Here is a 13,682-nt window from a genome sequence, read left to right as displayed (position 1 = left end):
ACTTTATCTTCCAGTCTTGATACTCTGTTTTCGATTTCATTCAGCCTATTAGTGAGGGTTTTTCCTGTTGTTTCTAATTGGCTTATGGAGTGTTTCACTTTGTTCTTTATTTCAGCCTGAGTATTCTTCAATATTTCGAGCTCTTTTCTGAATTCATTCAGAAGTTTATCCCTATCTTCCTTCAGCTCTATGATTACCTTGTTTGTGTGTTCTTTAAATTCACTGCATTCTTTTATCATATTCATCATTGTTTTTTTGAGTTCCATGTCCTGCATTGTCTCTAGGGGGTTCTCATTGTTCTCCTCTAGAGGATTACTGGTATTTGGTGGGGATATGTTATTTTGGTTTTTCATGTTATTATTTTTTCTCTGTGATTTTGACATGTGAATTTCTTTTGTAGTTTCTGACTCTTGTGTGATACTCGGGCCTTCAAGTTTAGTTCTGCTTCTTTTTTTGAACTTTATGTGTCTTTGTGGTTTACTTTTTGGGTATGAAGAGCTGGTTCGTCTAAGCTTCTGGTTCTCTCTTTTGATTTTATATTGTCTTGGCTGGATTGATTTTGTTTCCAGGAGTTCCGCGTTGGCCCAATTCCAATGTTGGTCAGAAGTTTTCAGACTTTCTCCTTAGGTCTGGAATCTTCTAAGAATGATTTTGGCCTCAGGAACTTGGGTGTTGGACGGACCTGAGACCCTGGCAGTGGCCATGCCACACAGGGATGCAAAGGCAGATGGGGTGGGAAGAAGCCCCAAGATTTCCCAGGGAGTGGATTGAGTAGCTGGGTTGTACTGGATGCAAAGGATCAGGGAGAGGAAAGGTAAGCCTCAGAGCCCCAGAAAGAGGCTGTAAACCCAGAAAGAGGCTGGCAGCTGTTGCAGGGCCAGGGAAGTAGAGGGAGGTGAGGGCAGGGCCAGGTCCAGAAGCGGTGCTCCTGAGGCCCAAGAAAGGCACTAAGTTGGTCTGGGTGAGAATGGTCAGGAAGCAGTATTGGTTTCCCCAGTGTCTGGGACCCAAAGACTAGGGATGGCATAGGTCCCAAACTAGGAGTAGCAAACAGTGAGGGAGATGGAAGGATGAATGTGGCTTGGGGATTCGAGGTGCGGAGAGCTACGCTATAGACTTACTCCAAGATGCCTGAGGATAGGGGTGCAGGCTAGGAGAGTTAGCTGGTGGTGCCGGTCCAGGGATGCAGAGAGAGGTGAGGGTGGGGCCAGGACCAGAAGCGGTGCTCCTGGGGCCCAAGAAAGGTACTAAGTTGGTCTGGGTGAGAAGGATCAGGAACCAGTTTTGGTTCCCCAGGTGTCTGGGGCCCCAAGACTAGGAGTGGTGCAGGTCCCACACTAGGTGTAGCTAACAGCGGGGGAGATGGAAGAGTGAATGTGGCTTGGGGAGTCAAGGCACGGAGAGCTGCCCTGTAGACTTACCCCAAGAGGCCTGAGGATAGGGGTGCCAGTGTGCCCTTCTTGAGCGTCTATGACCTCTCCATCCATGGGCACCTGACTGTGATTACATTCCCAGGCATTGATTTCCTCTTATTGATTTGATCTTAAGGCCAATTAGGCAGCTGATAATTAACCCCAGATAAAAGTGTCACTATTGCACTAATAGAGATATATTTATGGGCTAGTCATTGTTGTTGTTCATAGGCTTGGCACCCATGTAGGACTATATATTCCTTTTCTCCCTTGGCAGCTTGAATAGTAACTTCTTTTTTAAAAAAATCTTTTATTTATTATTTTTATTTATTTTATGTGTATGAATGTATTGCCTGCATGTGTTCAAATGTATCTGTGTCATGCAATGTCTGCGGACATCAGAAGAGGGTGTCAGATCCCCTAGAACTGGAGTTATAGACAGTTGTTAGCTGCCATGTGGGTGCTGGGATTTGAATCCGGGCCTTTTGCAAGAAAAGTCAGTATTCTTAACCATTGAGCCATCTCTACAGTCCTTGCATGGTAACTTCTTATATCATGAGAGCTAGTCCTCTGGGAGGAGGCTTCCAGGTAAGATCCAGACAGTTCTTCCAAGTCCTGTGTTCAACTTGTATGGCTTCTTTAGCAATTAAATCTTACTTTCAAGCTCTGGGAGACAGGCAGCAAAAAAGACTATGGTGATAGCCTATATTGTTTTGGGAGTCAATTTGACTCCTCTGAAGGGAGGTTTCTCTTGCCAGGCATTGGGGTTTTTGTTAGATAACCTTCAGCTATACACATGCACAGACATACATTTAAGAGTCTCTTAAAGTAAGGTTATAAAGTAGTATATTTCTCTATGGCTTTTTGAGACATTCTTAGTGTTACTTACCTGTCCTCCCTTCCTTTCCTCTGTTATTACCCTTCCTCCCTACTTTTCAGTTAAAGTCACCCTATTTTCCCATTTCCCTCTTGCTAGTGCCTGTGTCCTTCTATCCCACCTCTCTTGAGCTCCTTCTTCCTCTGTATGCCTAGAGTCCCTTTCTACTTTCCTGGATTCTGAAGTTGCTTCAAGTTATATATTTCATTCATATTACATATTCATGAAGATATAATCCAATATCTTACTATATATAATTGTTCATGCATTATAACTTTATTCTATTAAAATACAAATATAATTACAAATATAAATTACATATTTACTTTATTTGCCTTATATTGTATCTATTTAATATTAACATGAAGAGCCTATGAACATTTTCATAAGATTCTTTAAGCTGGTGGAATTTGATGCATCCTGAAATGTGAAGGGGAAAGCTGGCAGAATGGATTTCAGTTCATTTACCCTAGAGAACATGGATGGAAGCTCAGTTGAGAAGGTAAAAGGTAACATTACAGGGGATGGGGGCCATGTCTGTCTCTGTTACAGAAGAGAACAGGAATTAATTGATATTGATATAGACTGGTGATATAAATTGGAGAAAGAAGTGAAATGACCTTGTCTGTCATTTACTAAATATGCTCAGTAAATGCTTCAGTTGGCAATGACCATGATGTATCATCGTTAGTTTCCTTGTGTATCTAGTGCCCAGAAAATATTCTTAAAACCTTTTTTATTAACACATTCCTAAAGAAAAACAATGTCTTTACTGAGGTCAAAGAGCTAAGTTGACTAAGTTCTGTTAAAAAGCTGACATTTGCCTGGTGCTCTCTTTCAGTATTAGACAAACATACACATTCATATCCTTATTCAAAATGCACACAGCCTTTTCATATGAAGGAATAGAAGTTTAACATTATTCTTTTGCTGTGATAAAATATTATGATCAAGTCAACTTATTAAGGAAATGTTTATTGGGCTTGTGGCTCTAGGAAATGAGTCCATCACAACCGAGAGGCTGGAGCAGGAATGTGGGCACTCGTATCTTCAAGCAGGCATGGAAAGCAGAGGGAGGCAGACTGAAAATGGGCAAGGCTATGAACTCTTAAAGTCGCCTTCAGTGATGTGCTTCCTCCAGAAAAGTCACAGCTCCTAAATCTCCTGAGATGGTACCACCAACTGGGAACAAAGTGTTCAAAGATTTGAAGCATGTGGGGAGCAATCCTCATTCAAACTATCACATTCCATTCCCTGGCCCCCATAGGGCTATGACCAAATAATAATGCAAAATGCATTAGTCCAAAAATAAAATCCCTAAAGTCTTAAACAGTCTCAACACTGTTCAAAAGTCCAAAGTCAAAACTCTTGTGAAGGCAAAGCACTCTCTTAACTAACCCCCTGTAAAATTAAAAGTAAGCTACGTACTTCCAACATACAATGGAACTGAATACAAATTCCCATTACAAAAGGTAGGAACTGAGACATATTGAGGAAATATTGGACCAAAGCAAGACCAAAAGCCAGTAGGGCAAACATCAAATCCTGTAGCACCATGTCTGATATCTGGGACTTTAGTTCCTAAGGGCTTAGATGGCTCAGCCCCTCCTGCTTAGCTTTGGGCCACATTTCTTAGGCTGATACCACCCCTGTATACGGCTCTCTTTGATAGATGTCTCATGGCTCTGGCATCTCTAGTATCTTGGTGTCTCCATTGCCAACCAGGCTTCACCTTCACAGATTCATGCAATGACCCCTCAAGGCCTCTTTTTCTCCTAGGGTCTGTTTATGTAGGGACTCCCCTGCTACATTCTACCTGGCTTTGGCAGTTCTGTGAAACCATGGAGGCAGAATCAATGACCCATCACTCTTGCATCTTTCATGCCTCTAAAACCAATATCACATGAATGACCCTGCCAAGTTCAGCTGCCAGATTTGAATGGACCTTGGCCCCCTTCATCCATATTATTAGAAGCTTCTGTATGTTGTGGTTTTCTAGGAGCAGGAAACCTCTTAGAACTTTTCCTCTCACAAGTTGAAGGCTTTGCTGAGTGGGACCTTACCCTGAGACAATGATTCAAGAGCATATCTGAAGACATATCCTTGATGACTCCAGTCTCCTTATCAAAGAGAATGTCACTTCCTTCACATTCCTTGGCTGCAATATTATTAAACTTCCTGGTGCCCTTTTTCTGTCTAGGCTTTACATTTTCTTCTGCCCTACTTGTTCTTTTTCACTGTAGACCTGTATAATATTGAGTATTAATACATATGCAACCAATTTACTGTTTGCTGTCTTGAAATTTTCTTCACCAAATAAATTAGTCCATTACATTTTAATTTAGCCACAAGCAAATTCTTAGTCTTTGGACAGACAGCAGCTAGATTCCTTGCCAAAATATTCCAACTGCTGTTTAAGTTCTTGTTTCCCTCTCCCTCTGTGGTTTCTTAAGCCTGACCTCCACTAGAACAACTCATTAAGCTCTGCTTACAACATTCAATCATTTTTCTAGTCCATACTTCCCAAGTCCTTGGCAATCCTCCAAAACCCAACATGGTTAGGTTCTTCATGGCAACACCTCTGGCACAAACTTCTGTATTAGTTACTTTTCTGTTGCTGTGATCAAACACCATAGCCGTAGTAAATTACAGAAGAATTCATTAGTCTTATAGTTCCAGAGGTATAAAAGTCCATGGTGGTGGGGGGCATGGCAGGAGGCAGCCAGAGAAGAAAGCTGAGCACTCCCATCTTCAAGCAGGGACACGAAGGAGAGAGAGAGAGAGAGAGAGAGAGAGAGAGAGAGAGAGAGAAAGAGAGAGAGAGAGAGGAAATGCATATGGCTGGTAACGTTCTTCCTCCATCAAGGCCACACCTCCTAAACGTCCACAAACAGCACCACCAACTGAGGAAAAACTGTTCAAGTACTTTGATCCTAGTGGAGCATTCCTCATTCAAACCATCACAGTATGTATTTGACTGGTTGAGAATATTATACACCCGCTGTTGAAAATAATCACAAGAAACCTTTGCTTTTACATGTCTGTGTGGCTTCACAGGATCTTTCTGTCTTGAAGTTTCTTCTTTAGCACATTAAGATTTCTCCAACCACTTGTTACTGGTGGGTTCTGGTTCATCTTTAAGTGACTTTGTCTCTAAAGGAAATATTTGCTTAAATCCAGTTTCATATGTGTAACCCATTCCCAACTCATGCACTTCCACAAAACTCAAGTGCAAACAAATCAAAACATACCAAAACCACTTTTTTTTCTTCTCTGCTCAGTATGTATAAACACACAAATCAGGCCTTAGGTTTTCTCTTTATTTCTCACTGGTAGTTTTTGTTTGTCTGTTTGTTTACCTTTTGAATGTTAGTACAATTTCCAAGTAATAATTTCTGCACAGATCCATTAGAGAAGCTATTGTTTTCTATGATGTCTTTGGTACATATATCTGCCCTTTCCTACCTCTGTCTTCAGTAAAGATTACGTTCCTTAAACTCAGGGTGTTATTTGTACTTCCAGTACCTAATACCTGCTAAATGACAAGAAAAGATATTAAATCTCAAGCAGAATGAAATTAGTTTAGAAGAGGCAGTGTGAAAATAGAGAGAAAAGAGTATGAAACTGGCAATATCTGTGTGTAAACAGCCTTGAGCAGAATTCTCGTTCTACATAGATGACAGAAGATGGAAAACTGTAGAAACATTTCTCTTAGAGCATCTCAGTGAGGAATAATGTGTGCTAACATGTCTCCTTTTCTCCTTTTACTGAAAAAATCATCCATCATTTCACTTGCCAGTCTGTGATTTGTTCTTTATTTCAGCCTATTCCCCGTATGATGTTTTGTCAAGGCGGACAGCTGATAGACTCAATGCTGTTGTCGTGTCAACCAAGTAAGACCCTGGTTCTTGGATTTTTAATCATCTCCCTCACATGGCAAGAAATCAACATTCTTTTTTGGTACCATTTAACATTTTCTTCACAAATGGTGAAAAGTACTAAAACACAAACAAGGATTAATCATAATGAAATCGACACTCTTGGCCACTCCTTGTTTTTTCCTGGAATCTTTCAGGTGAAATTAAGAGAGTGAATATTGAGAAGTGAACTTGAGTGGTCAGAAGAGAATCAAAGATAGAAACGAAACATACAACAAAACCAAAATTTTAATCAAGCAGAAATAAAACTATATATCACGGTACAATCCTAACAGAGCAGTTAGTCCTCAGGATGCACGTGGAAACATGCAAGATCTATTCTCAAATAGCATTCTGGGTAAATAATTACTAAAACATCAATTCAATGTGAGTGAACAATGAAGTCATTAATAATACACACTGACCTGAACACATACCAGATTAATTATTAGACAAAGTTCAAACAGATTATTTGTAAAATTTGTTTGCCATTGACTGGTTTCCAAAGAAGTATAAAGGTTATTGAAATAGCATTCAGGGAGAAGTTAGGGGAAATTATTACCTTTTAAATTTTTCTCTCTGTTTTTGCCTTAAGGCAAATTCAAAAGTTTTATTCCATTTTACTTACTAGTAAATGATAGAAATAATTACACTTATTATAGTTTTCATTGCAAATATTATTATAAGGATGGAGCCTATTCTTGGCTATAGAGTTAACAAAAGTGTTAATATTTCTTAAAGAAAAAATTGTGCTTTTAGAGAAAGTCCACACATTTTAATTAAAACTCAATAATTTGACGTTATTATTCTGCACACAGCTATCGATTAGCCCCCAAACATCATTTTCCAAGTCAATTTGAAGATGTATATAATGCCTTACGCTGGTTCTTACAACAAGATGTTCTTTCAAACTATGGTGTGGATCCTGAAAGGGTTGGAGTTTCTGGAGACAGTGCTGGTGGGAACTTAGCTGCAGCAGTGACCCAACAGGTATGCTGTTCAGGTTTGTCTGAGACCCTACACTTAATTATATTTACTTCAGACATGAAAAAGATCAGTATAAGCATTCGATTTAATTTCTATATTAAAATGTTAGAGAAATACATAGAATGATATGAGGAACATGTTTTCACATAGTGTTTCTTTATATAGTGTTTCTGTACTTGTTCTAAAACAATGTAGTTTTTATTATGATAAAATCAATTTTTAGAATAGTTGTTTAAACATGGTCATTATACTTAGACACTATTCTGTCTTGTTATATTAGGGGTTATACTGGTAAATTTGATCAGTGATACCAGTCTCCATAACTAGAGAACAAACTGACTATTATTGACTATTGGGGAATGTGAAAACCTGCTTGGTATCTCTTGCTGTCATAATAATTAAATTGTCCATAGGAAAAGTATTAGCAAACAAAAACTTGAAAATTGTTAACAAATTTATAGATATTATTTGCTTGACAAAGAAATAATTTTCAAAAATGAACTGTTCATAATATTATAGAACATTTATCTGAAAGTATATGTGTATTAGTTATCAAGTAAAAACATTATGTACACATAATTAACATACTAGATTATGAATAAAATTGATTTTATTGGTACATTTAACATGACTTCTTCATTTCTAACCAAAGGAAAATACAAAGTCTGTCATTTGTCCTATTATCCTGTAGAGCAGATGCATGCAATTTTTCAAAAATTGAGTTCTTCATTAAATAGGCACTACTACCTGAGAGACAGCCTGCTACAACATGAAGAACAGTGAACAAACATGAGCTTTTGGAGCTAAAGGAATATCCAAACTTGCATCTCTTATCATCTCATTACACATTCAGATTTTCACTCTTACGTAGTTAGCCCTTCTATTACGTGTTTCTGGTTCTATAATTTTAAACCACATAACTATCCTTCATAATTACTCAAAATCTGGATAAGTAGATTATAATATGCTATAGATCATCATAGATGATCTAGATTTCTAGACTCAAAAACGTGAACTGCCACACAGTTAACCCTAGCAAATAATGTGCTCTCCTCCTTAAACATACATACTAATCAGAAGAATGCTTTTGTCTAAGATGAGTGTGGACAACTTCTCAGGTTTAGAGAGAACAGGTTAAAGGGGAGAACAGCCCTCTGACATGGGAAATCATAAACCACTCCTTACTTTTGCACTGTGAGGCACAGAAAAAACATAGTTTCAGTTGAATGATGGTGGTTACTGGGAATTACAAAAGAGCATAATCATTTCAGGGCTTATAGTAAACTCATGGAAACTTAAGTATATTTATTTTATTTTACATTTCTGTTTTATAAAATTTGTCACTTATTTATGCATACTTAATTTAATATTAAAATACAGCTTTAAAGATATTTTGCCAAATGGGATGGGGATATGCCTCAGGTGATAGCAAGCTTGTCCAGTACCCATGATACCTTGTGTTCAGTCTTCAGCACTCTACAAAGCCAGGTATGGTGTAACTCCTGTGATCTCATCATTACAAGGATGGAAAAAAGGAAATCAGAAGTTCAAAATTAGCCTTAGCTATATAAGAAGTTTGAGGTCAGCCTGTCATACCTGATACCTTATCTCAAAAAAATTTTAATAATGACCATAAATGAAGGTCTAACTATATGAAAAGATGAGTTTCACAAATATAAATATTTTTGCAGTCTTTCTTAATCTGAAATTAAATACATATTAACTATTTAATTATTAACACATCCCAAGCAACATAAATAGCACCTTTCACATTAGCTAATGATCCAAACGGAATGTGGCAGTCTTACCTAATACATAACACCAAAATGATTATTTAAATTAAATATCATTTTTAATAAAACAATCTACTAGTAGATATAAGCATTTTATTTTGCTAAGTAGCTCTAATTAATAGCCTAATTTTAAAGGCTACTTGCTTTGACTGTTAGTGTTTTCATTTTTACTCTTTTGAAAAACACTATAGATGTACAAAGAGAAAGAATTCCGGAGTGCTGTGCTTTCTGTTTTCTTCAATATTGTGAACAAAACCTTAGTGTAAGTTTAATGGACTTCTAATTTTTTCCTCACAGTTTGCTCTAGGAAGCATCAGGGCACGTGTGGATCCAATACTATTTTGATGGCTTATCCCAGTGGCTTTCCAATTTCAGCATGCATCTGATTACTAGACGCATTTCTTAAAGCACAGATGAATGGTTGCTCACCCCCTGATTCAATGAGGCAGGATTCAGACCCAAGAATTGTGTCTCTCACAAGTCCTGAGGCAGTGTTCTGGATCAGAGATTATACTTGGAGTACCTCAATTATGAGATATAAATGGCCATTTCATATTGCAGGACCAATCAAGAGCTATAAACCATCTGCTGAACTGTTATCTCTATTACTGGTCATCACATATTTTGATCACACAAGCTTTCAATAAGACATTTTCAGTACATATTGAATATGCATATAGACTTATAGATAATATTATCTTAGTAATGTTTATACGTTTGAAATTCAAAAAATTACAATGCATCATACTTGAGATTATAACAATGGAACCGGAAATCCTAATGTTTTCTTATTTAACTTTAATGCTCTTGTATTTATGCCTGTCAACTGCTCTACCCTAAGTGAGTTATTTTGCTATAAGTAAACATTAATGAAATAGTGATATAGATTATTATAACAAACATAAAATAATTATCCTATATATTTGATTCTTCCCTTAGATGTCAATACTTACTGATACATACTATATACACTTTCACTTTTTAACTTACAGAACATGACTTTCTCCTCATATGGCCATTTTTTTTCTTCTTTTTTGAGACAGGATCTTTCTATGTAACATGGACCTTAAAACCACAGTCCTCCTTCTTCATCCTCCTGAGTGCTTGGATTATGGGCACATACTACCATACTATGTCTCTGGCAATGATTCTTGATTTTTAAGAGTGTTTTACTTTATAATTATAGATTAGATGCTTTCTTTCCCAACCAGAGGAAGCTATTACAAATTATTTTAGTAATGACAACAATAGTATTAAACAGTAGACATCTGCAATCTACAAAATTGAAAAGTTCTGTGAGATGTGTTTATCTGATTATCTTTGTAGAATCCGAATTTATCTAATATATACTCTTTTCAGATGAAAATATACATTTTAATATTAAAAAACTTTAAAATTTTATTTAATATTATACTAAAAATTTTAATTTTGAATTGCTTTCCAGCTTATAAAAGACCCGGATGTCAAGATAAAACTCAAAATCCAGGCCTTGATATATCCTGCCCTTCAGGCTCTTGATCTGGATTTACCATCATATCGAGAAAACTCACATGGCCCAATTTTATCCAGATCAGTCATGGTCAGGTTTTGGAGTGAATACTTTACAACAGACCAATCACTGGAGAAATCCATGCTCTTCAACCAACACGTACCAATGGAATCGACCCATCTTTTCAAGTTTGTGAACTGGAGTTCCTGGCTCCCTGAGAGGTTTAAGAAAGGCCACATTTATAAGAATCCTGTTCCTGGTAGTTCTGAGCTGGGTAAAAAATATCCAGGTTTTCTAGATGTGCGGGCATCCCCCCTGTTGGCTGATGACAATATATTACGTCATTTACCACTGACCTATATCATCACTTGTCAGTATGATGTCCTAAGAGATGATGGACTCATGTATGTCACACGGCTTCAGAACGCTGGAGTTCAAGTGACCCTTGACCACATTGAGAATGGATTTCATGGGGCATTTTCCTTACATAAGCTAAAAATTTCAAACAGGTTGGAAAATAAATATATGAGATGGCTTATGGAAAATCTATAGCAGAAATCTGTACTATGATGATACATGAGCAACAGAATGAGAAATAAATGATTAAACATCAAAGTGTTGATCTTTCATGTGGTGTTTATCATCAGTGGTCTCTCAGGAGCTGGTATTTCAGTGCTTTGTTTAATTTTTTAATTAAAAAAACTATATTGAGTAGTTCATACATGCATATAAGGTGTTTTGCTCAAATCCATGCCCACTCCCTCCCCTCTAACGCCTCTCATATCTCCCCATCACTGTTTTTTCTTCGTTTTATTTATTTTTATGGGGCTTTTTGCTGCTCTAACATTCCCCCCTCTGAAGAGGTAACCCTAAAATCTTTTAAGGATTAGATAAAAGTTCCCAAATACTTTAGAAATTTTTGGTCTTTGGAATGGAGTATGTTGCTAAGATGCCCAAGGACAGTGACTTTTAGCCAAGAAACTGGCTACATTTCTTTGGGGTCTTTTTACCCTAACTGCCTAGCCAACTCCTACATCCTATTCTTATCACACCATCCTCTGAAGGGGTTACTTAAATTGTCGATAGGGAATAGGGACGCAGACCGCTCTGGCTTCTTCCATGCTGAACAGGGATGCAGGGTGAGACAATTGGAGTACCCTTCAGTGGGTCTATCTAAAAGACTCTTAAATTATGTAACTCTTATCTCCAAGGGGAAAAGAAAGTCCTTGAATTTCTAGACAGGGAACTAGAAAAAAAGTCAGAAGAGGGCAATTTTCAAATGTTCATATGAGAGTCCATTGGAATTTCTTGACAAAGGCTTCCAAAAGCATCCCTAAATTGGATTCTTCCTCATTTTTCTTTTGTCTTCCAAGGCTGGACTCTAGAGTGATGGATTCAAGATTTGCTTTCATGTATTTTGATAGCTGTTTGGAGTGGTTAGAATCAGTGTCAGTTCCCTCTCAAAGGCTCCTAAATAGGGGGAGAAAACAAATTTATCCATCATTTTAGAACAATAGCTGGTTGTCTCTCTTAGCTACAGGTGGGCACTACAGTACTTCAGACCGAGATCTGAAGTCTTACATCTGAACATCACTTTCTGGTTAGGAACAAAATCATCAATGAGAAATAATCATCTAAATAACTTTTTATATAGACTTAAGCCTAAAGTCTTGGAATTGTAATCCCATGAACTCTAAAAGAAGTATACTGATGACTTTACTCTTTGGTTATACTTTCCTTTTGGGTGTTTAAGACCATACAGTTGGCCCACATAAATCAATTTATTTTTACACTGAAGGTCATTTGTGGATCTTTTCTTCAGGGGTCACATGGGCTTGGGAGAAGCTCCTGGCTCCTTTCTTTTACCAGTTCCATCTATGTGAAGATAAGTCAAAGGTCCTGTTTGAACATGTCTGGCTTCACTTGGAAGAATGAATGAGGTGTTTCCTCTGAGTTGACCCTCCTCTTTGTGGCCTGGACACTGGTTCAAGTCCATCTCGTCAGGTCTCCATGGCCTCCCTGAACAAGAGGACAGGTGACTCATCATAGTTACAGGGCATTTTGAGAGATGTTCGACAGTCCCCTGGAACTTAGTTGGCCTTGGAGGGCAGGGGGTAAATACTGTCCTTTAAGACCCTCTGACCACATTAGTATAGGCCTCAAACTATGGCTGTTAAACATCCAATAAAGTTAATTCCACCAGCCTGGTACTTTTAATTATCATGTGCTATGTAAATATGGCTTGGGTGAAAAAAACAAAAAGTCTCAGATAAACCTTGACTAGATATATATTTTGTTCCCTAAACTAGTTGACTAAACTATGACGATAGAAATTTTAAGATTATGTGTATATTATTTTAAGATTGTGTGTATATTATTTTTTCTCATTCTTTATATATAACAAACCTAAGCAGACCTCCATCACTTGCTTAGGCTTTCTCATTTTTTCTATTTTGGAAAATACCTCCATTCCCATATCTTTTTAACATCTTTTGCATTCTCATTGTCTTTTTAAAAAAATAATTATGAGACATAATAGCATTAAGAAATAAATCTACAATCGGATGTGAGACTTCTTTTCATATGGAAGCTAAGCAATGCTTATTCCCTTTTAAGGTTCTAGTGTCAAGACAAGGTTTCACTTAAGTTTTACTGGGGAACCAATGAATTTATTAAGCTTACTTACTGAGATAACTGAGGGGTTGCTGAGGTGTATGATCTGAGGGTATGCACATTGGAAAGCCTTAACCCAGCATGGGTCATGCTGTCTTTTCCCAGACTTCCCCAGATTGTATACTTTAGCCCTCCCCAAATCCAGGAGGCCATGTGTGATTAGGGTCAAATTACATATAATTGGCTGGGAAGAGTGGCTGGATAATCCTGTGAGGGTCCAATGACCCTGCTTGGCCCTCCTTTAATGAAGGAGCACAACCCTGTGATGATGTTTACTGATCAGGCTAAGCTGAAGTCATGATGATGGTAGTTATTTAATGCAGACACATTATCTTAGTATAAGGACCTGGAATTTAAAAGGATTTGGTGCTAGGATCCACATATGAGGGAGAACATGTGTCTTTTGTTTTTCTAAGTCTGTGTTCCTTCACTTAGTATAACAGTTTCTAGATCCGTCCATTTACCTGCAAATTTCATTATTTCATCTTTCTTTACTGCTGAATAGAATTCCATTGTGTAAACATCATCACTTTT

General features: G+C 37.5%; 1 protein-coding gene across 1 annotated transcript in view; it reads left to right on the top strand.

Moving 5' to 3' along the window:
* Window positions 1–11,102, top strand: part of Aadac (arylacetamide deacetylase) — a 29,686-nt gene extending 18,584 nt beyond the window's left edge. The window contains exons 3-5 of the mRNA XM_008844807.2: window positions 6,113–6,182; window positions 7,025–7,196; window positions 10,431–11,102. Coding sequence (XP_008843029.1) covers window positions 6,113–6,182; window positions 7,025–7,196; window positions 10,431–11,027 — 839 coding nt within the window. The 3' untranslated portion in view covers window positions 11,028–11,102. The remainder of the gene's footprint in view (window positions 1–6,112; window positions 6,183–7,024; window positions 7,197–10,430) is intronic.
* Window positions 11,103–13,682: the final 2,580 nt, after the last annotated feature.

The sequence above is a fragment of the Nannospalax galili genome, unplaced genomic scaffold (genome assembly GCF_000622305.1).
Source record: "Nannospalax galili isolate Female #2095 unplaced genomic scaffold, S.galili_v1.0 scaffold351, whole genome shotgun sequence".
In the NCBI taxonomy this organism is placed as follows: Eukaryota; Metazoa; Chordata; class Mammalia; order Rodentia; family Spalacidae; genus Nannospalax; species Nannospalax galili.
This window is presented reverse-complemented; position numbering and strand designations above follow the sequence as displayed.